Raw genomic sequence first — 22,237 nt, 5'->3', positions numbered from 1 at the left:
CATGCATGCTCTTCGGTCACACACAATTATTTTCGAAAATAATAGCTCTCGATTTAAGCCATTTTGTTCATGCATAATACACCAATAATCTTTAAATTCCCGCATCAACGTGCGGGGAAATCACCTAGTTTATATAAAGTGCACATCCACGTAAACTCTTTTTTCTCACGCAGCCGTGTACCGACGCGTATGACAGTAGCTGCAGTGAAGACTGGCAACAGACTGATAGGAAAAGCACAAGGCAAGGCAGCAGTGTGGCATCAGCAGTGAAGACATGCATTACACATACACTGCTCAGCCTCAGCTCCTTCCTTCCTTCTGCCCCATAGGACTGATGGAGTTCCCGCCGCCCGAACCGGTGCTTGCGCCGCCGTTTCGTTGCGCCAACATCTGCACTCCAGCGACAACAAATCAAAGCTTGTTAATAAGTCTTTGTGCATGGATTCAGAGGATACAGTAGTATCCTGTCAAATAGCCTTGTGGGTAGTCTTTGTATCGATATTTGATTGAACTCGCATGCCAGGTTCTGTTCCAAGACTTAATTTCCTGTTTGCAAGTAACACACATAACATATTCTGATGTCTCCATTTTGTCTGTCATTTCAGGGCCTTCAGGCAGCCTGCAATCCAAACAGGCTTACTACTGCTACTGAATGAGCTACACAATTCTCAGAAAAATGACAATGCAACCCATCTGTCGCCGAGTCGTGTAGCCAGAACATATGTTGACTTTGGCTATCGTCACATCATAGGTCAGTTCATCCAAGTATAGTTCTACACAATCAAGGTTTATAGCACGGTAGCACATCCAGCTTAATCCTGAATTTAGAAAATGTACTAACCGCTGTAAAAATATCAAAGACAGCTACATGCACTGTGAAGTAGCCAATGAGTTTTCCATTCTATCTATTTTACCTATCATTTACCAAGATATAGGAACTAACACATTCAGGACCATTGTCCCAACATCTCTAGTGCTTAAGAATAGCCAATCGAAATGAAAAATACTTACCTTACACCATTAGGTAGGAGAATTCTTTTGGTTAAGGAACCAGTGATTGTTTATGTCTAGTCAAAGCGTCCAGAGCGAACTAAGATCATGCTAAAGCTGTGAGCTGTTGAATTGGTTGAAATGGCTGAAAACAGAGCCATTTTTCTGACGGCGCAAGGTGCAACAGGAACCAGAAAGTTGATTCTTGGCTACAAAAGTTGATTAAAAATGTCAACTGAGCCATTAGTTGTACCTTCTTGTATTTTGTATTCTCCAAAGCATCTGTGAGTAGTTTCTCCAGTTTCTCTAGCTCATTAGCATCTGCCTCATCAGCATTGTTTTGAAGAGACCTTCAGGATTGCACACAATCAGCATTGGGCTAAACGCATTAAATTAACATGCTAAGATATGTCGTGAAAGGTATGTGAGGGCTACCAGGAAGCAATCTCTTTAAGCCTTGACTGTATATTTGAAGGATCTCCATCCTGGTTCAGGACCAACATATCATGTCAGAGATATGCACATGACTAACAAAACCAAAGCAATATGATCTTTTTAAGCAGTATTTATATACAATCATGTCAGAGATATGGTAAATTCAGAAATATAGACTGATTAAATCCACAGTATGATACTACTTGGCAGCCAAATGTTCCGCTCCTAAACTAGCTCTAAGCTATGCAATAAGAAAAGCTGTAGAGAGATTAATTTACATTGTTGGTACTTGCACCGCCTTCATTCAGGTGGTCCTTTTCGTCTCCTCCAAATGCTTGATAGCGGTCATATGTACCTCCAATGCTGAAAACAAATGGATACCATTAACGCATGGAAATTGCACATCCAAAGCCGAACTGATTGAGTGCATAGCACTCACTTCATGGCATCTCGAACCGACTGGATCTGGATCATTATTGATCAAGTCCATCTATTGCACGATCTTGGCTACTCCAAGCCTGGTGGAACTAACTCTCCTATGGGAGATTAAGGCGTGCCAATGCAGATTCCTATCTTTCTTTGAAACGAGAAGATTCGTATCTTTCTTTGACAATGGGTTCGTGGCCGCCTACCTTCAAAAACGGAAGTGCTCAAACGAAATGGCGGCTTTGCCCATTATGTGAAATTCCAAAAGACTCCAACATCATATTCTTTCTTTGCCCAGCAGCGGTATTTCTCTGGAGTTGTTTCCGGGATGTTATGTGAGGGAATTGGAACCATAGTAATCTCCTGGACATGTTCCACGAAGTGATAGGTTTCTCATCTGTTGCTCGCCCATCCCTTTGGGTGGCAATGGGAGCTCTAGTGTGAACTTTGTGGAATATGCGTAATAAACTAGTAATTGAGTATGTGATCCCACGACCCATGACTGATGCTATTACAAAATGTGTTGCTTCCCACATCTCTAAAAACCGGTTAGCAAGCTGTCGGGGAGATAACCCCGGGGTAGGCTCATCAAGCCTGCTCCTTCGTTTCCGGTCAAATGAACATGAAGATAGGGAGATTTCCAAGGCCCAAGTCTTCTGGCCAGCTGGGCATCGCCTGCCGGTTGGAAGACGAGGCGGTCACCTTTCTGGCCGGCTCGGCATCCCCTGCCGGCTAGAGCGCAGGCGGCCTCCCCTTCAGAGCCGGCCTGGTCCCGCCGGCCGGACTGGGGAGGAGGCGGCCACCCGCGAGCCGGCTAACCAAGCAGGCTAGCCGGTCGAGGATCATCAGTCACATCAGATCGTAGGTCAGGAAAGGACCTCACGATTAAAGGTAGCTACGCGTCAGCAAAGGTACTGGATCGGGGCGCCCGGCAGGTACGAGCGTCGGCGGCCACGCCGCTGACCTACCCCGGCTCTAATCCATCACCTAGCCTGATGTCGGACCGTCACACTCCCACTCCATTACTGCACTCGGCATGGGGAACAGTGGAGGCGGTCGTACAGCCTGCCCATGAAGAATCTCGCGGGGCGACGCTTGACGTACAGCGCGTGGTCAGCGTCAACCTTACGCGGGAGCCCCATTGGCCAGCCGGCGGGTCCCACAGGTAAACGAGACCATGCAGCCGGCGGGCCCCCCATCGACAAGACAAGACCCTTGTGGGCCCCTGGCCAGCCGGCGAAGCAGCTGGCCGGGTCCCACGCTTGTACCCTTTATCCATATTGTAGGACGGCGGGTTCGTCTATAAAACCCCCCGTCCGCCCCCCATGCAGGGGGACCGATCACTCGCCAGTCATTCAACACTACACACTCACCAACCAACAGAGAGCGAGGTAGAGACGAGTCGGCTGCTCCCCTCTTCCTCCTCCCAACACAACTCCAGGAGCGACATTGTACTCTGTTCCCATACATCAAACACACAAGCAGGATTAGGGGTGTTATCTCTACGGAGAGCCCTGAACCTGGGTACATCGTGTGTCCCATGCGTGTACCAACCTCGTTCCGAGCGCCCACCTTTGTCCCTTCGGTTCTCACCGACTTTAGCCTACCTATGGCATATGTTGTGAGTATTCACCGACATTTGGCGCCCACCATGGGGACGATCGCGGCATCGGCTGGCTTCACGCGCTGGGCGGGGCCCCGCACCTACACCACCGGATGCATCGCGTCCGGATCAGTCTGCATGCCCGTGGAGCTCGCTTTCGACGAGGCGACGCCCATGATGATCGACGTCCCCGTCCGCCATGCGGATTCGGACGAAGATTCTGATGACGAGGCGCTCCCTAGCGTCGTCGTCGCAGCTATGGAGAACCTCAGCGTTCTCTTCAGCGACCTTCGCCTCAACGACGGCCCACGCTACTTCGGCGAGGACTACGACGTTGAGGCGCTCTGCACCAGCTTCTGCAGGCTCTCTATCGCTGAGACGCCTGCCCACGATGTTTACCCCAGTAACGTCCTCATCTTCGACGGCCCTCCGCCGTCGGTGGGGTTCTTCACCCCATACCACGTCGCTGCCGTCTCCAACACCGTGGAGGTGATGGTTATCGGCGCCGGCGCCAGCACGGCTCCTGCAAGACATCCACAGGCGCTGGCGAGCCCGTTGCGGCCGCCGCTAACACTCTTCGGGATGCCATTGCCGGCCTGAAGACACCAGTCGCCGCTTCCTCCGACCCTGCAGACGCGCAGGCCTCGCTAGAGGAGGCTCGCAAGCGTATCTTGGAGGAGGGCATCGCCGTGACCATGGCAAAACGTCGGTTGGAGGCTACACATCGTGAGTATAACTCCGCATACGGTCTTACTCCGATTTCCGAGGCCCCCAGCCGGCTTGGATCGGTCCGCAGCCGCGGACGGTTCGTCGCCGAGGTCCCAGGCGGGGACCTCCCCACCTACGAGACTCCTGCGGCCAACATGCGGGCGGCGCAGGCGGCCATGGAGGAGATGGCTAGCCTGGAAGGCGAGGAGCGCGCTTTCCAGGAGAAGCGCGTCAAGGATCTCCTTGACGCCGCTAACCAGCAGCACGCTCGGTTCGACCCCGGCCAGGCTCATTCAGAGTCCCCGGGGCCGAACTCGGGGGCTCGCCGCAACCCTAGCGGCCAGCACCACGCCGAAGGATCTTCCTCGCATCGCCCTTCCGGCTGGAGGGGCGAGGGAAGCCAAGGCCGACGCTCGCAGCACCAAGGCGAGCACACTTCGGGCCTGCTTCGCAGAGGCGACGAGGGCGACTTGGAGTACGGGGAGCCTTCCCTCTCGCCTCCGGGGCTGGCGCTCCCGCCTCCGAGGACGAGCGGGATGCCCGCCGGCGTATCATCGCCCTGGCCCATTCGGCCCTCCTAGAGGAAGACGGACCCGTCGGTCCGGCTTGCTTCGGCCCCCGGATCCGAGGGGAGCCGTTCCCCGAGGCTTTACCTTGCCTCGGGATACGCCGAAATATAACGGCACGGCCAAGCCAGAAGACTGGTTGATCGAGTACACCACGGCCGTAGGCATCGCCAGGGGCAACAAGCGCGTAGCGGTTCGCTACGTACCACTCATGTTGGTCGGCTCGGCCCGGACGTGGCTTAACAGCCTCCCGGCTGGCAGCATCAACTCCTGGGTGGACTTCGAGGAGGCGTTCGTCCGTAACTTCACCGACACTTACAAGCGCCCTGGTCGACCTCGCGAGCTGGCCATGTGCGTCCAGAAGGCCGACGAACCCCGCCGCGACTACGTCACCAGATGGACTGAGCTCCGCAACTCCTGTGAGGGGGTGCATGAGGTACAAGCCATACAGTACTTCATCGACGGATGCCGAGACGGCACCCTCCTCAAGCACAAGCTCATGTGCGCCGAGCCCACCTCCTTGGCGGTGCTCATGGCCAAGGCGGACAAGTACGCCACGGGCGACTCCGCAATGCGCATCAAGGTGACCGCCTCGGACAAGGTCGTGCCGGTGCCGGCTGGGGACAACCGAGGCAGCCAGAACAACTACAAGCGCAAGGCGGATCAGATGGCCAACAACAAGCTAGTGGCCAACGTGGAGGGCGAGGCGTTGGCTTCCCAGGCTAGCCCTCCACGGAAATGTCGCAATCAGGGCAACCCCAACTGGCTGCCCAGGCAGACTCTCGAGCAGCTGCTCGACGCCCCCTGCAAGATACATTCGGGGGCGGCGCCGTCTACCCATACCCTTCGACAGTGCAGCATCGCACGCCGGCTGTCGCAAGGGGAGGGAATGCCGGCTCCTCCGGGTGCGCAGGCGGTGCCCCGTGCACCGGCTCCCCATCACGCTCCGCTTCCGCCGCCGCCTCGCGACGACGGCCCACACCCTGACGACTACCCGCATCAAGACGGAGCGTTCGTCGTCTTCACCAGTGAAGGCGACGACAAGCACAGCCTGCGCCAAAGGCGGCGCGAGGTAAACGCCACTGTCCCCCCGGTTCCCGAGTACATCATTGGTCCGACAGACCAATTACATGGAGCCGGGTGGACCACCCTGCGGTGATGCCCAACCCGGGGTCATACGCACTCGTCCTCGACCCCACCTTCGCCTCCAAGAGGCTCACCTGCCGATTCTCCCGGGTGCTGGTCGATGGCGGCAGCAGCATCAACATCCTCTACCTCGACACTCTCCGCAAGCTCGGGCTCAAGGAGACGGACGTCCTGCCAACCAGCACTGTCTTCCACGGCATCGTGCCTGGGCAGTCGTGCTCGCCCATCGACAAGATCCAGCTGGATGTCCTCTTCGGCGACAAGGCCCACTTCCGTCGTGAGTCCATATGGTTCGAGGTGGTGGACCTCAGTAGCCCGTATCACGCGCTGCTGGGGAGACCGGCTCTGGCCAAGTTCATGGCTATTCCGCATTACGCCTACCTGAAGATGAAAATGCCGGGTCCCAAGGGTATCATCACTGTTGTTGGCGACTACAAGAAGTCGCTCGAGTGTGCCCAGGATAGCAGCCGCCTCGCCGACGCATTGGTGATTGCCGAGGAGAAGCGGCAGATCGACCGGCTCGTGGCCCAGGCTACCGAGCAGCCGGCGATTCCTTCTCCTCCGTCCCAATCGGCCGGCGAGGGCTCTTTCAAGCCGGCTAAAGAGACCAAGCAGGTCCCACTCGACCCTGCCAACCCGAAGCAGTGCATCACCATCGGGGCTGGCCTCAGCCCGAAATAGGAAGGCGAGCTCGTCGACTTCCTCCGTGAGAATCGGGACATCTTTGCATGGTCCCCCAAGGACATGCCGGGTGTCCCGAGGAAGTACGTCGAGCACAAACTTCACGTGCGACCGGATGCAAAGCCGGTGAAACAACCTTTGCGCCGCTTCGCCGAGGGGAAGCGGCGCACAATCGGAGAAGAGATCACCCAGCTCCTTGCAGCCGGCTTCATCATGGAGGTTTTCCACCCGGACTGGCTGGCGAACCCAGTCCTGGTGCTGAAGAAGAACAACACATGGAGAATGTGCATCGACTACACTAGCCTGAATAAGGCATGTCCGAAAGACCCCTTCGCGTTGCCTAGGATAGATCAAGTGATCGACTCCACAGCAGGCTGCGAACTGCTGTCATTTCTGGATGCTTATTCAGGCTACCATCAAATCAAGCTGGATCCAGCTGATCGCCTGAAGACCTCCTTCATCACGCCCTTCGGGGCCTACTGCTACACCACCATGACGTTCGGTCTGAAGAACGCAGATGCGACATTCCAACGCTGCATGCAGCAGTGCCTACTGCCACAGATTGGCAGAAACATCCACGTCTATGTGAATAACATCGTCGTCAAGACGAAGCAGCACTCCAGCCTCCTCGACGACCTGCGAGAGACATTCGCCAATCTGCGCGAATACAATATCCGGCTCAATCCGGAGAAGTGTGTCTTCGGGGTCCCAGGCGGCAAACTCTTGGGGTTCTTCGTATCCGCTCGCGGCATCGAAGCGAACCCTGAGAAGATCAGCACCATCGAGCGGATGGTGCGGCCGACTCGGATCCTCGACGTCCAGAAGTTCGCCGGCTGCTTGGCGTCCCTCAGCCGGTTCGTCAGCCGGCTTGGCGAGAAGGCTCTTCCACTCTACCAGCTCATGAACAAGACGATGAAGTTCGAGTGGAATGACCAGGCGGACGAAGCCTTCCGCGACCTCAAGCGGGTAATCTCGAGCCTGCCAATCTTAGCAGCCCCATCTGAAAGGGAACCCATACTCATATACATCGCGGCCACCACTCGAGTGGTCAGCGTAGTGTTGGTAGTTCAGCGCAAAGAGGAGGGCAAGGCCCTGCCAGTGCAGCGCCCTGTCTACTACCTTAGTGAGGTCTTGTCCGCCTCTAAGCAGAACTACCCTCATTATCAGAAAATGTACTATGGTGTTTACCTTGCTGCTAAGAAATTGAAACAATACTTCCAAGAGCATGCCATCAGTGTGGTGAGCACTGCTCCGCTGTCAGAGATTATGGGCAACCCTGATGCCACGGGCAGAATTGCCAAGTGGTCCATCGCCATGGCGGACCACGACATTCGGTACGAGGCTCGCACCGCCATCAAATCACAGGTGGTGGCCGACTTCTTCGTCGACTGGGCCGAGACCCAGTTCGAGCCACCGCCTCCAGACTCCACGCATTGGCAGATGCACTTCGACGGCTCGAAGATGTGGACAGGACTGGGAGCCGGCATCATCTTGATGTCCCCGAAAGGGGACCAGCTCAAGTACGCTCTCCAGATCCATTTCGCCGCCTCCAAAAACGTCGCCGAGTACGAAGCACTGGCTCATGGCCTCCGGCTTGCCAAGGAGATTGGCATCCGGCGGCTCATATGCTTCGGCGATTCGGACTTAGTGGTGCAGCAGGTCTCGGGCGAATGGGACACCAGGGACGCCAACATGGCAAGCTACCGCTTCCTCATCCAGCAACTCAGCGGCGCCTTCAAGGGTTGTGAGTTCCACCATGTCCCCAGGGCGGAAAATGAGGCGGCAGATACGCTGGCAAAGATCGGGTCCACAAGGCAGGCCATCCCAGCCGGCGTCTCCCTCGAGCAACTCCACAAGCCGTCTCCGGAGTCGGATCAATCTTCGTACCAACCGACTCTACAATACAAGCGCCGCCGGCTCCGCCAGTCATACCGGCTACGGACCCCACGCCGGCTGCACTGGCGGCACCGGCTCCAAATGTGGCACCGACTGAATCTATGGTGCAAGCGTCGTTGGCTCCATCAACTACGCCGGCCTCGGATCCTAATCCGGCTCCATTGGTCCGCCCGACTCCAACAATGGCATCAATTACAACGACAACCCCGGCTCTGCCCGGGCTCGAACCCTCCTAGTGGGTGGACGTCATGGAGATAGACGATGAGCCGACTGCAGCAATAGCACCGGAGGCACCATCGGGCTCGGGGGCTGCAGAAGCCCCCAACAGTCAAGACAAAGCGGAGGCGACCCTTGTGTCGGCTCCATCATGGGCTCAGGCCATTCTGGCCTTCCTTCTTCGCGGCGAACTTCCTCAGAACGAGGCGGAGGCGAGACAGACCCAGCGCAGGTCCGCCGCTTACGCCATCATCAATCGCGAGCTGGTGCGACGTAGCACGACCAACGTGTTCCAACGCTGCGTCGAACCAGAAAAAGGGCAGGAGATCCTCAGAGACATCCACCAGGGGGAGTGCGGGCATCATGCCGCCTCCAGGGCCCTGGTGGCCAAAGCATTCCGCCATGGATTTACTGGCCCACGGCCCTCGAGGATGCTGTGGATCTGGTGGACAAATGTGAAGACTGCCAACGCTTCAGTGCACAAAGCCATATGCCGCCTTCAGCGCTGAAAACCATTCCCTTGTCATGGCCATTCGCCATCTGGGGACTGGACATGGTTGGGCCCTTCAAGACGGCTCGTGGAGGAATGACGCATCTTCTGGTAGCCATCGACAAGTTCACCAAGTGGATCGAAGCCAGGCCTATCAAGAAGCTTGACGGCCCCACTGCCGTCAGGTTTATCACAGACATCTCTGTCCGATATGGCGTTCCCCACAGCATCATCACCGACAACGGCACCAACTTCGCCAAGGGTGCCCTGGCGCTCTACTGTTCCAAGGTAGGCATCCGGCTCGACCTGGCCTCAGTGGCACACCCCCAGTCAAACGGCCAAGCGGAGATGGCCAATGGCCTGATCCTAGCCGGCATCAAGCCAAGGCTGGTGGCACCACTGGTCAGGTCAGCCGGCTGCTGGATCGAAGAACTGCCGGCTGTACTATGGAGCCTCCGCACCACGCCCAACCGGTCGACCGGCTTCACTCCATTCTTTCTGGTATACGGGTCTGAGGCTATCATCCCCACGGATGTCGAGTTCGACTCGCCTCGGGTCACCCTATACACATAAACGGAGGCGAAGGAGGCCAGAGAAGACGGTGTGGATCTCCTCGAGGAAGCAAGGGACTTGGCATTGAGCCGGACGGCCATCTACCAACAGAAGCTGAGATACTACCACAGCAAAAGGATCAAGCCACTCTCTTTCAGGGAGGGAGACTTGGTCCTCACAAGAATCCAGTGCACTGCCGGCCAGCATAAGCTCTCACCCCCCTAGGAGGGACCCTTCATCGTCAGTAGGGCGTTACACAACAACGCTTACTACCTAATTGACGCCCAGAAGCCAAGGAAGCGCAAGAGGGACGACTCCGGCCAGGAAACGGAGCGCCCATCAAACGCGGCGTTGCTTCGCCCGTTCTATTGTTAAAAGGCGGAAGACAAGCAAAGGGAAGAGCATACACATGTATCTTCCTCCCTCCTCAGGGAACAAAGAAGGCAATAAAAAGGACATGCTCCATGTTTCTTTTTATCAAGAGTTCTCACTCACGTGTACTGCGTACCACCTCTTGCCGGCTTGCTTAAGCCCGGAGGCTACGCAGCGCAACCCCTTGCTAGCTTTGAACAAGCTCGGGGGCTCGCTAGCCGCTCGAACGGTCAAATCCTTGTAGTCGGGCACATAGTGTACCGGCTGAATCCCGGTCCATCGCTTGAACCTGCGGGCTGGCTCCGGTCGCTCGGTTCGCGATGTGACGCCGGGTCAGGTCGAATGCATGCACAGTCCGGCTATACTTGGAACGACCGGCTCAGGCCGGCTCGATCGTACATACGATCTCATTCAAGACTCAAGACGGCCTCTGACTGCCGAGAACAACAAATATGGTGGAAAAAAGCAGGCTCCATGCTTTCTCTTGCTAAAAGAGTTTTCACTCAGTGTACAGGCTACACCGCGTACCACCTCTTGTTGGCTTGCTTAAGCCCGGAGGCTACGCACAAAAAAGCAAGCTCCATGCTTTCTCTTGCTAAAAGAGTTTTCACTCAGTGTACGGGCTACACCGCGTACCACCTCTTGCTGGCTTGCTTAAGCCCGGAGGCTACGCAGCGCGGCCCCTTGCTAGCTTCAAACAAGCTCGGGGGCTCGCCAGCCGCTCTAACGGTCAATCCTTGTAGTCGGGCACATAGTGTACCGGCTGATTCCCGGTCCTTCACTTGAACCAGCGGGCTGGCTCCGGTCGCCAGGTTCGCGATGTGACGTCGGGTCAGGTCGAATACATGCAAAGTCCGGCTATACTAGTGACGACCGGCTTGAGTTGGTTCATTCTAGCCGGCCTCTGATTGGCTTATGTCTTGTTCTTTACGTCTTGATGGCTTCGGATAAGAGAAGTCAACCAGGAATCAAAAGACAGGGTCATAAGACAACACGCTTGGTGACGAATATAATGCTGAATATATACATTCATAAAAAAGCATTGGCCCACGGCCCACGTTCGTTACATCCCTTCGGGGGTAGAACAAAAAACACAAAGGGACGCCAGTTACGGGACAACGGCCTCAGGGGTCGTCTCGGCTGCCGCTCCTGATGTGGTAGCATCGCCGCCTCCGGCTCCTCCCGAGGTAGATGCGTCGTCTCCCCTGTTGCGGCCCCGGCTCCGCTGATCCCGGAGTCGGCATACGCCCCACTGCTGGAGGCGGCTGCAGACTTCGCAGCCCAGGTCGCCTCCTCGGCGTTGCCATCGATGTCGTAGGGCTGGAGGCCGTGCAGATCCTCAGCGATCATGCCGCCGTTCTCACCCCGCACCAAGACGAAATCATCCCAGGCGGCGTACTCGGCGACGGCACTGGCTCTCACCCGGAGCTCCTCCTCCATGCCCTGCAGCTCCGCCTCGGAGCCGTTGCGCTGGGCTGCCAGCTTGCCCAAGTTCAGGTTGCGATACCATGACTTGGCCAAGCGTAGGGCCATATAGGCCCCAGACCGCGCGACGGAGGCTCGCCAGGCGTCGAGGCGCTCTCCACCCGCTGCGAGCGAGCGGGCAAGCCGGCTCATGGTCGTCGGCTCCACGCCCTCCGGCCATAGGGCCGCCGCCATCGACGAACCTGCAACCTGGAGCTGAGTCACAGACTCGCTCAGGACGTGCAGGCGGGCCCGAAGGCCCACCCCGATCTCCTCGACGCTCCAGCCGGAGGTAGTATCTACCTCCTGCCCGGCCGCACGACGCTCCTCGCGGCACACCTCAACGGCGGTGTCGGCTGCGACCTGGGTCTTGGAGAAGAGATCTGGGGTAAAGATAGCCGGGACGTAAGACCACAACAAGAGGAGGAGACGGCCAAAAAACCAAACGCAAAACAAGGAAAGGAAGCCTACGCTGGAAGGCGCCGTCGGTCTCGTGAAAGACCTCGAGGACCTCACGCTCCCGCACCTCACTCGCATGAGTGAGGCGGGCGATTTCCTCCTAGAGGGTCGCGGCGGACTCCAGCGCCTTACCCAGCCGCGTTTGCTTCTGGGTAAGGGCTTCGTCCTTCGCCTTCAAGGCGGCGTCCTTGAGGTTCGCCTCCTCAAGATGATGCGCCACGAGGCGGTCCATGTTTGCGAGTAGGAGGCTTCCTTCTCCTGTAGCGTGGCCCGTAGCCGCTCCAACTCAACCCGGCCGGCCGCCTCAAGCTCCTTCTTCTCCGCCTGAAGAAGGTCCAGCCGCTCTTGGAGTCGGCCGCCGGCTTCGCGAAGGGCATCACGCTCCGTGGCAGCCTCGCCCAGCCGTACTTCAAGATCGGTGATCCGGCTATCAGCCCCCAGGTGCTCATCCCGAAGCTCGTTGTACGTCTGTACCTGAGCATCGTATAGCGCCTGCCAAAGGAAACATGATTAAGATTCGACCTGGTTAAAAGCATAACCAGCCCGATTCTCGGGGGCTACACCCAGTGGGTGCGCTTGCGCGCCCCCACTAAAGAAAAATATGCAGAAGAAAAGGGCCTCCAAGAGATTCGGACCGGTTGGCAATCAACCCGCCCGATTCTCGGGGGCTACACCCAGTGGGTGCGCTGTCGCGCCCCCACTGACGTCAAGAGAGGGGAAAAAAGCAAAGAAAAATCAAAACAGGCAAGGCCTACCTGGGTGCGGGCTTCCAGGCGCTCCATGTCGCCGCATACCACGCGGGCCGCCTGCTCCACCTTCGACCGGCCGCTGTCAAACAGCGTCACCAGCTCCGGCACGCCGGACAGAACGATGCCGGCGGGCATTCGCAGGCGGGCCGCGTTCGCCGCCCGCCACGACTTCATGGGCCGGCTCCCAGGTCCGCCGCCTGCCCTTGGCACGACAGGGCCCTACTGGGGGACGACGATGGCGCCGGCTCCTGGTGCCGGCTCAACGGCCGGCTCGGGCGCCGCCCCAGCCGGCGCTACTTCCTCCACAGGAAGCGGATGAGCCGCGTCTGGCGCATCCATGGTCGCCCTTGGGGCGTCAAGGGCCGCGTCCGGCGCGGCCAGATCCAGCACCGGCACGTCAGGAGCTGCTTCGGCCCGGGGAGAAACCGGGATCGTCTCCAGGTCCACCCGCTCCGGGGCTGCCGGCTCAGACGGCTGGGTCCCTTCGGTCCCCGGGGTTGGCCCGGAGGCGGCCTTGCTAGCTGGCTCCTCCACACGGGCATGTGTGGAGGGGTCCTGTCTAGCCTTCGCACGCTTCTCCGCCGGCCTCTCGACCCGGCTGGGGCAAGGCTGGTCCACGATGACCTTCCCCGCGGCTGTGTCACACCGGCGCTTGGACTCTATCTCCAGCTCCCTGTTGGCGGCATCAGCCGCTGTCCAGCCGGCTCGCTCGGCCGCGGAGGCGGTGTCTTCATCCGCATCCTCCGCCTCCCTGTCGAGCCCCGGGGTAGCCTCATCAAGCCTGCTCCTTCATTTCCGGCCCAATGGACATGAAGATAGGGAGATTCCCAAGGCCCAAGTCTTTTGGCCGGCTGGGCATCGCCTGCCAACTGGAAGACGAGGCGGTCACCTTTCTGGCCGGCTTGGCATCCCCTGCCGGCTAGAGCGCAGGCGGCCTCCCCTTCAGAGCCGGCCTGGTCCCGCCGGCCGGACTGGGGAGGACGCGGCCACCCGCGAGCCGGCTAACCAAGCAGGCTAGCCGGCCGAGGATCACCAGTCACATCAGATCATAGGTCAGGAAAGGACCTCACGATTAAAGGTAGCTACGCGTCAGCAAAGGTACTGGATCGGGGCGCCCGGCAGGTACGAGCGTCGGCGGCCACGCCGCTGATCTACCCCGGCTCTGATCCATCACCTAGCCTGATGTCGGACCGTCACACTCCCACTCCATTACTGCACTCGACGTGGGGAACAGTGGAGGCGGTCGTACAGCCTGCCCATGAAGAATCTCACGGGGCGACGCTTGACGTACAACGCGTGCTCAGCGTCAACCTTACGCGGGAGCCCCATTGGCCAGCCGGCGGGTCCCACAGGTAAACGAGACCATGCAGCCGGCGGGCCCCTCATCGACAAGACAAGACCCTTGTGGGCCCCTCGCCAGCCGGCGAAGCAGCCGGCCGGGTCCCACGCTTGTACCCTTTATCCATATTGTAGGCCGGTGGGTTCGTCTATAAAACCCCCCGGCCGCCCCCCATGCAGGGGGACCGATCACTCGCCAGTCATTCAACACTACACATTCACCAACCAACAGAGAGCGAGGTAGAGACGAGCCGGCTGCTCCCCTCTTCCTCCTCCCAACACAGCTCCAGGAGCGACATTGTACTCTGTTCCCATACATCAAACACACAAGCAGGATTAGGGATGTTATCTCTACGGAGAGCCCTGAACCTGGGTACATCGTGCGTCCCATGCGTGTACCAACCTCGTTCCCAGCGACCACCTTTGTCCCTTCAGTTCTCACCGACTTTAGCCTACCTATGGCATATGTTGTGAGTATTCACCGACACAAGCGGCACGATTGGGACAACATCGACGTAAACCACTGCCTGATCCATCACTCCATCGCCCCCTCCGTCACCGCCCGAGCCAGATTAGCTAGCTGCTAGTAACTTCCATGTATTTAAAAGGGTTTAGTGTGTCGTACCCCCAGCTGAACTACTTGGTACCTTGTCGCACTTTCGTGTTCTCTCTTTGTTGTTTTCTTTTGAACCTTTTATGTTGTACGATATTGGTGTAGTTGCTTTATAATATAAATCTGTTGAAATCCTTTTTATCAATTTGAAACACAATTCTTACTAAATTAAGGAAAAAATAACGTTTCTCTTAAAAATATGCCATTAACATGCTATATTGTGTTATTGACGAAACATTGTATACTCATTAATTTAATGAAACAATTTTTTTACACGCTATAACGTGCTATTAGTAACGCTATAGCGCGCTATTTTCTTCAATGGTCTAAATACAGTGAGAAAATAGTACTACTTCCTCCAATCCATATTAGTTGTTGTTGATTTACTGGTACTAAGTTCCGTCGTCGCCTCCGGGTTGCTGCTTGGCAATTCCGAGGCGTCCCAGCCGCCAATGAGATGATCCATAAGATGAGGATGAAGATCGGCGGCATGGTCGACAAGATCATCGGCGTTGATGTTGAGTACAAAAGAGAAGACGAGCTAGCCAAACCAGAGGGCAGCAGTTGTGCAGCTTTGGCTCGAGGAAATGGTGCTCGTCTTTCACATCACCGCGGCGACAAAAATGTGAGCAAAACTACTCATTCAGTGTATTCTCATGCAATTTTGTGCATTGCTGTTGATGCCTGAAAGTTTGATTATACCAGTTTCTGAACTAGATGTTTTAACTAGAGTTCAAATATAGCACAAAGGTGAATTTGTTGCATGAAGTTCTACTTGAATACTACATGCAATTCATGTATTACAAAAAAACATATAACAAGTACTAAAAGAAGGCAGACCGTTCAAACATCAAATTCTTGTATTACAGAAGTTAAAAAAATTCTACAGGAGAAGTTCTGCTATACCAATAGATGATATATTACAAAAAATAAATAAATAAAAGGAGTAAGCAGAAAGTTTAATAAAACTAGTTTAATCAATAAATAGTACTGCCCGTTGAAATTCAATGAAACTAGTTTATGAATTAGGCGTATCTTCTATTCTTAAATAGCTAGAACCCATTACCTAATTTTTCTCTTCATGCAACAATGCCACATCATTAAGTCATGCATGTATTCATACGTTACTTTTTTCATTAATCTCTTCATACAAAACATACCCTCATGCATGAAATTTTTTCTAGGTAATTAAGCAAGGCATTTTTATAATGTTTTTTGTATTAACATTAGTTTTCTAACATTTATCCGTTTTCGCCATTGGCTTTCTCGCGACGAGTTCTTCGAAATTAGATCACATGTCGATATGTTTCGTCAACTATTTTTTTTCGTTTATACTTGCCACATTTTTTGACCCACTTGCCATATTATTAACCACTTACTTGCCTTAAAAAATAGTTTGATTGTCACTTTTTAATGTTGTTTGTACAAAAGCCTTGTAACAGATTTCATTATACATGATATAAAAGCATGTCATTGATTCTGTTTGTCAATTTAAAATATACCAACTTGTCATATTTACAATGACTGACAAGTTGTATAAGACAATATGATGACGAGGTAGGATTAAAATGACAAGCACAAAAAATATACGTGGCAACTGTGATTTTATAAGCACCTACAAGCTTTATGAGACCACGTAACAACTTAGTAAAATAAAAATGACAAGCACATCAAAACATTTTGGGGACTGCATTTATAAGCATCGACAATCTTTACACGAACTGACATAAAAAAAATATGATAATTAAGTTATTTTTATTGGGCAAATAAGTGATTAATAATATAGCAAGTGAATAGAACAATGTGGCAATTACGAAAGGAAAAAAAATTGTCGAAACATGTAGACATGGGATCTAGTTTCGAAGATCTTGTCGTGACAAAGCCAACGGTGAAAACAAATCATCGATTGAATTAACGATTTTAAAGATAAAACTTTTTAAACTTCAAGCATTGGAGAGAATCTTTATGTCTATATTTAGGTGCATGTGCATGCCAGGGAAGTTGAATCCGCTTTGTAATAAAGCGTGATAGCGACATGCATGCATATTAGAGCATCTCCAACACACGCGCAACGCTCCGCGCGTTAAAAAGCAATTGACAGCGTCGGAGTTATATGTTTTTGCACGCAGCAGAGCTCTCACTCCAGCAGCCGCTGAAAAAAATTGCGCGCGCGTCGCACTCCAACAGACGCACTAAAAAATTAGTGCGCCACAAATATATCTACAACAAACAGGTCCCTAACATTTACAAATAAGTTCATTTGACCAAAACAAAAACGCAATTAGGTCCCCAATCGTTGGAGCAAGCTAGCTAGCTGATGATCGAATCGCAAGCGTGCTGATTGGCTTGCGATTCCATCAGCACGCATCGCAAGCTAGCTAGCTTGCTGATGGAATTAGCATGCGTATCGCAAGCGTGCTGATGGAATCGCAAGCGTGCTAGCTTGCTGATGGAATTAGCAAGCTACGCAGGCGCCGCTTGCCACCGCATGCGAGCTAGCTTGGAATCGCAAGCTCCGCACACGCCGCTCGCCTCCGGCCACCGCACACGCTCCCGGCCGGCGAGCTCGAGGCGGCGAGCAGAAGGGCAGCGGCGGCTCCCGGCTGGCACGCGCTCCCGGCCGACGAGCTCGAGGCGGCGAGTTGCAGCCGGCGAGCAGAAGGGCAGCGGCGGCTCCGCCCCGTGCCGGGACGAGCAGAGGACGAGCATGCAGGAGTGGTGGCGGCGAGCTGTGGCTGTAGCGGCGAGCTCGAGGCGGGACGCGAGGGAGCGGAGCGAGTCGGAAGATTCAGCGCGTCGGATAGTTTTTGCAGCGTGCTGGGTTTTGTACGCCGCGCACTAAATATCCCGCATGCGATGCCGAAAGTCCCAGCACGTCGGATAGTTTTTGCAGCGTGCTGGGTTTTGCAGCGTCTGTTGAAGAGCTTTTTTCTTCTCCCCCGCGCTAAATTAGCGGTTTTTTCAATGCTCCCCTACTTTTAGCGCCTCTGTTGGAGATGCTCTTAGTATAAGAGCCGCCGCATGACGAGTGCGGCGCCGCCGCTCTATAGTTGGGTCCAACAATGTATTATATTAGAGGGTTTTTTTGAGGCGGGATATATATTAGGTATAAACAAATAAAGAAAGCAGCGTACCTGGAAGATGCGTACTCGTAGAGCCTGCCGGCGGGGGAGAAGACGAGCAGCGCGACCTCGGCGTCGCAGAGGAGGCCGAGCTCGTAGGCCTTCTTGAAGAGGCATGAGCGGCGCTTGCAGAAGCGCACCTGCCGGCTCGTCCGGTCCTCGATCCGCCGCAGCTCAACCGCCCCGCGCGGCGCCATCTACTCTATCTCTATCCCCGCTGCTCGCCTCCCCTCCTCCTCCAGTCGTCCTCCGGCCGTCTCTCGATGATTTGGACTTGGAGAATGTGTGTGTGTGAGAGAGAGAAACGGGGGGTGGGGGGGGGGGGGGGGGTGCATCCATGTCCAGAGATATCTGCGTGTGAGCCCCTCCAACGTGCCGAAAGTGGTTACATTCCGCGAGGATACGGATGCCGTTCAGGGCAATCAAAGGGGTTGGCGGCTTGCACTGCATGCCGCATGGCGCGATCGGATCTGAAGCGGCCCCACGCCCTCCTCATTGGTGCATCTCCCGTGTCATGGTCACGCACCAAGACAAGAAAATTTATTGTTTTGCCTGTTTGAAATTGCTTTTACAGACCACGCTACTAATTTCATCGTCATGGATTCATTTCAGGGTTTTTAACGATGCGCATTCGGTAAGAGGAGACGTTTCATCGACGTCGAGGCGTTTACGGCGACTTTGTAAACCGCCGTCTTAGTCTCTCGAAGGTGTTTATAGGGATATGGTATGCGTGAGTGCGTTCATGAAGATGACTGTATGCGTTTGTATAGTTCATGGAGATGAATATATGCGCTTGTATATATGAATGTTTGTGTTTGTACTGTGTTTAAAAAAATCAAAAAAATCTACTATTTTGTCTGTTTGAAATTGCTTTTACATACCACCACGCTTACCACGTGGTAGGAAAATCTACTAACGAGTTTTCTTTCACAGAAAAAGAAAATCTACTAACGAGTTTGTTCCATGCTTCACCTTTCGCTCAATTATTTTTTCTTTCACGTTCCCTCCCCCCCCCCCCTGGTTTTCTGTGGGTTTCTTTGGTAACCCCAACCGATGCCGCATAAAACAACAAAACATAAATCAATACTTTCTCAAAACCATGTCCTGCATTACCTCAGTCGAATAAAATCAAATCAATTTTACCAAATCTCAACTGAACAAAAATTTCCTTATCTTTACCTACCCATATTACTATCAAATTAAATGTTGTCAAAATTGATGTAAGATATACTAGCAAAAGAGCCCGTACGTTGCAACGGGAGAATGCAACGGCTGAGAATCATGCTCGAAGGCATAGATATTCTAGCAGTTAGCTAAACGAATCTGGGTTGGCATGGCAGGACCTGGAGCAGCTGGCCGCGGAGCTCCGGGCGGAGATCGTGCACACGGTGTCCAAGACCGGCGGCCACCTGAGCTCGAGCCTGGGGGGTGGTGGAGCTGTCGGTGGCGCTGCACCACGTGTATGACACGCCGGAGGACAAGATCATCTGGGACGTTGGCCACCAGTCCTACCCGCACAAGATCCTCACAGGGCGCCGGTCGCGGATGCACACCATCCGGAAGACCTCCGGCCTCGCCGGGTTCCCCAAGCGCGACGAGAGCGCGCACGACGCGTTCGGCGCCGGGCACAGCTCCACCAGCATCTCCGCGGCGCTCGGGATGGCCGTCGCGCGGCGGATTGGAAGCTTGTGGTGGTGTTGGTCGACATCCTCCACCATGGATCTTGCAGGTGGGACGTCGGGGAGCACACTCCCTCCTTCCTCTGTCCACTACATGCCCACCATATGGACGGTGGCGGTGCCGGGTCACGGGCAGCCGGATCTGAGGCGGGGTAGGAGCAGGTCCATGCCTCGATTCGGCGGTGGCTCGTCTGTCACGCCCTAGCGCCTGACATCGTCGCGTTTTGTTCCGTGGCTGGTCAGATCCGCGAGGCCACGGTGGAGTGTTCTGGAGTGGGAGGGCTGGCCGCCGCTCGAGGCGGTAGGTGGCGGGGTTTGGGCAGAAGCATGGGGGGGAGATGTGGAGCGCACGACGGGGGAAGGATGGTGGACAGGGTGGAGAAGAGGAGGAACGGCCAGGAGAAAGAGGAGGCGTGGCGGCGCCGACCGGGAGGAAGGGGATGTGGTGGGTGGCGAGGAATCCATTGTAGCATAGAACAAAGGAGTGCGGGTGGGATTCTCGCAAAACACAGGGGTTAATTTACAAAACTGAAACGTTTTCTCAGATACCACTTAAAGAGGGACCACGGGTTGAATAACCGAAAATAGAAGAACTTTTTTGCAAAACAACCGTGACGTACGGCAGAAGCGATCCGTGGTTTATTATTAGGGGAGATGTCAGACAAAATTAATGTTGGATTACTAGAGTACACGTCTGTCGCAACGCACGAGCAATTTTCTAATGAGTTTGACGGTTCTACTATCATACCGCACAAAGGATCTCTTTCATTCATTTGGAGATTCCAAAAGGCAAAGAACAACACTAGCCACAGCCATGCATTTTCATATGTATCCGTGTTGAGGCGTGTCGACTCCACTTTACATACACTATGAAGCTCCCCCTTGTGTCTCGTGCTTTCACCCATCATGGGCGGTTTGGGATTACTTGAATAAAGCCGCATTTTACCATCATACCAATCTTATTACACCACTAACAAACTCACAAACACTTGCCATTGGTGGTCTCCTGACCTAGGTAACTCGCACCTACTTCATTCTTAAATGGGGCCAGGCCATCTAAACGCCGGTGACGAACTTTATCTTGAAAATTCTGTAATTTTTCTAAAATATTGATAAACATTTTCTAAATTTTGACGAACATTTTTAAAATTGATGAACTTTTCTTTGAAAATCGATGAAATTTAAATTCTATGAACTTTTTGAAAATTGATGAACATCTTTTTGAGAATTGATGATTGTTTTTTCAAAATTGATGAAATTTTTAAAGAATTATGAACTTTTTCCACATCAATGAACTTTTTTTTAAAATACAGAAATTTTTTTAATTGCCATGAACTTTTTACTTATTCAATGAAATTTTCACAAATTAGATGAACTTTTTTTCAATTTCAATGCACATTTTTCAAAATTGATGAACCTTTTTTAAATATATGAACTTTTATTTCAAATGGATTAACCTTTTTCGTTAAATCTGTAAAACTTTTTTGGTTATATATTTTTATTTTCATAACAAATAGAAAATATGGACGGTTTTTCCTAATGTATCAACAGAAAAAAACAGAACAAAAAAATTGGACAGCTCGCGAGCGATGCTAGTGGGCCGTCCCACGTCAACGATGCTACATGTGTGGGATGTTAACGCGCGCCTGCAGCGCTGAGCTCCTGCGGCGAAGATCCAAACGAAACTTGAAGATTTTGTGAACGAGAAAATTTCATGAGAAGTCTTCATACTTTTCCTGGTGGCCACTTTAGTCATTGTAGTTGTAAATACCCGAAATACGGTCCTTATAGTTGTCATGGGGTTCACATACGGTCCAATATACGTTTTTGTGTATATATTTGCTTAGTTGATGTTTGAATGGCCTCGTCACATGGCGTTTGACCGACAACTCAGCTCAGGGTCGTCGCTTGGCTGCTATACGCTGCTAAGCCAGGGTTTTTTTTGCAAAATTGACACGCATTTACACCCATCACTCCACTTGGTCGGACCGCAGCCACACCACCTGGTAGGACCGCCGCCACACCACCTTGGTCATTTCTCCTCTCCTCGTCGCCTCTCCTGTCCTTCTCGCTCAACCCTAACTAACGCCACCGACGTCGCAGCCATTGGAACCGTCGTAGCCACTGCCATCGCCGCAGCCACTGGAACCGCTGCATCCACTGTCGCCGTGCTGCCGTGCTTCCCGTCGTCACATCCATCCCCCGTCCTCCGCTTCCGGCGTGCAAGGGTTGTCGTAGTCATGTCATATGTCCGCTCTGGACTGCATGACCACGTCGTCGCTGTCCCATTGGTCGGTTGCCCCGACTGTGACGACCCCATGACCTTCTACCGCTCGACCACTGATGACCATGATGGCTGGGTGTTCTATAAGTGCAAGAAACAAAATGTGAGCTTCTTGTTTTCGCTCCCCTGCTCTTGATCTGAATTATTTAACTTAACATGTTTACTGAATTTTGATAGTTAACTGAATTTTGACAGTTAAACTGAATTTTCACCTGATTTGTTAATGCTTGATTTGCTACTTCATCTGATAATGCATGATTTGCTAATATGGTTTGTTTGATCTGAAAATGTAGGCTACCTGTGATTTCTGGCGCTGGGAGCTAGAATATGTGCAACATCTCATTGAAACTAGGGTTCTTGTTGGGAATGATGTTGTTGATGCATTAGGTACAACTCAGGATAAAAGGGAAGAGCTTGAGATGAAGAGGAATGAAGACAATGCAGGAAG

At 53.7% G+C, this 22,237-nt stretch overlaps 1 protein-coding gene and 1 pseudogene across 1 annotated transcript; one reads left to right on the top strand and one right to left on the bottom strand.

Moving 5' to 3' along the window:
• Window positions 1-29: 29 nt before the first annotated feature.
• Window positions 30-18,023, bottom strand: LOC123449900 (MADS-box transcription factor 51-like). Its single transcript, XM_045127264.1, has 5 exons — window positions 17,839-18,023; window positions 1,704-1,788; window positions 1,426-1,475; window positions 1,244-1,340; window positions 30-390 (listed from the first exon to the last, which is right to left on the bottom strand). The coding sequence occupies exons 1-5, from the start codon at window positions 18,021-18,023 to the stop codon at window positions 301-303; spliced, it is 507 nt and encodes a 168-aa protein (XP_044983199.1). The 3' UTR covers window positions 30-300.
• A 258-nt stretch (window positions 18,024-18,281) lies between these two features.
• LOC123450877 lies at window positions 18,282-19,710 on the top strand (annotated as a pseudogene).
• The last annotated feature ends 2,527 nt before the right edge of the window (window positions 19,711-22,237 follow it).

The sequence above is a fragment of the Hordeum vulgare genome, chromosome 4H (assembly GCF_904849725.1).
Source record: "Hordeum vulgare subsp. vulgare chromosome 4H, MorexV3_pseudomolecules_assembly, whole genome shotgun sequence".
Lineage (NCBI taxonomy): Eukaryota > Viridiplantae > Streptophyta > Magnoliopsida > Poales > Poaceae > Hordeum > Hordeum vulgare.
The sequence above is the reverse complement of the archived record's forward strand: the minus strand, read 5'-3'. Positions and strand labels throughout refer to the sequence as shown.

Coding starts and splice junctions, on each gene's coding strand:
- LOC123449900 (XM_045127264.1), bottom strand. CDS start 18,023: ATGGCGCCGCGCGGGGCGGTTGAGCTGCGGCGGATCGAGGACCGGACG. Junction 1,476..1,703: donor GCGGTGCAAGTACCAACAAT/GTAAATTAATCT, acceptor GTCCTGAACCAG/GATGGAGATCCTTCAAATAT. Junction 1,341..1,425: donor CTTAAAGAGATTGCTTCCTG/GTAGCCCTCACA, acceptor GCAATCCTGAAG/GTCTCTTCAAAACAATGCTG.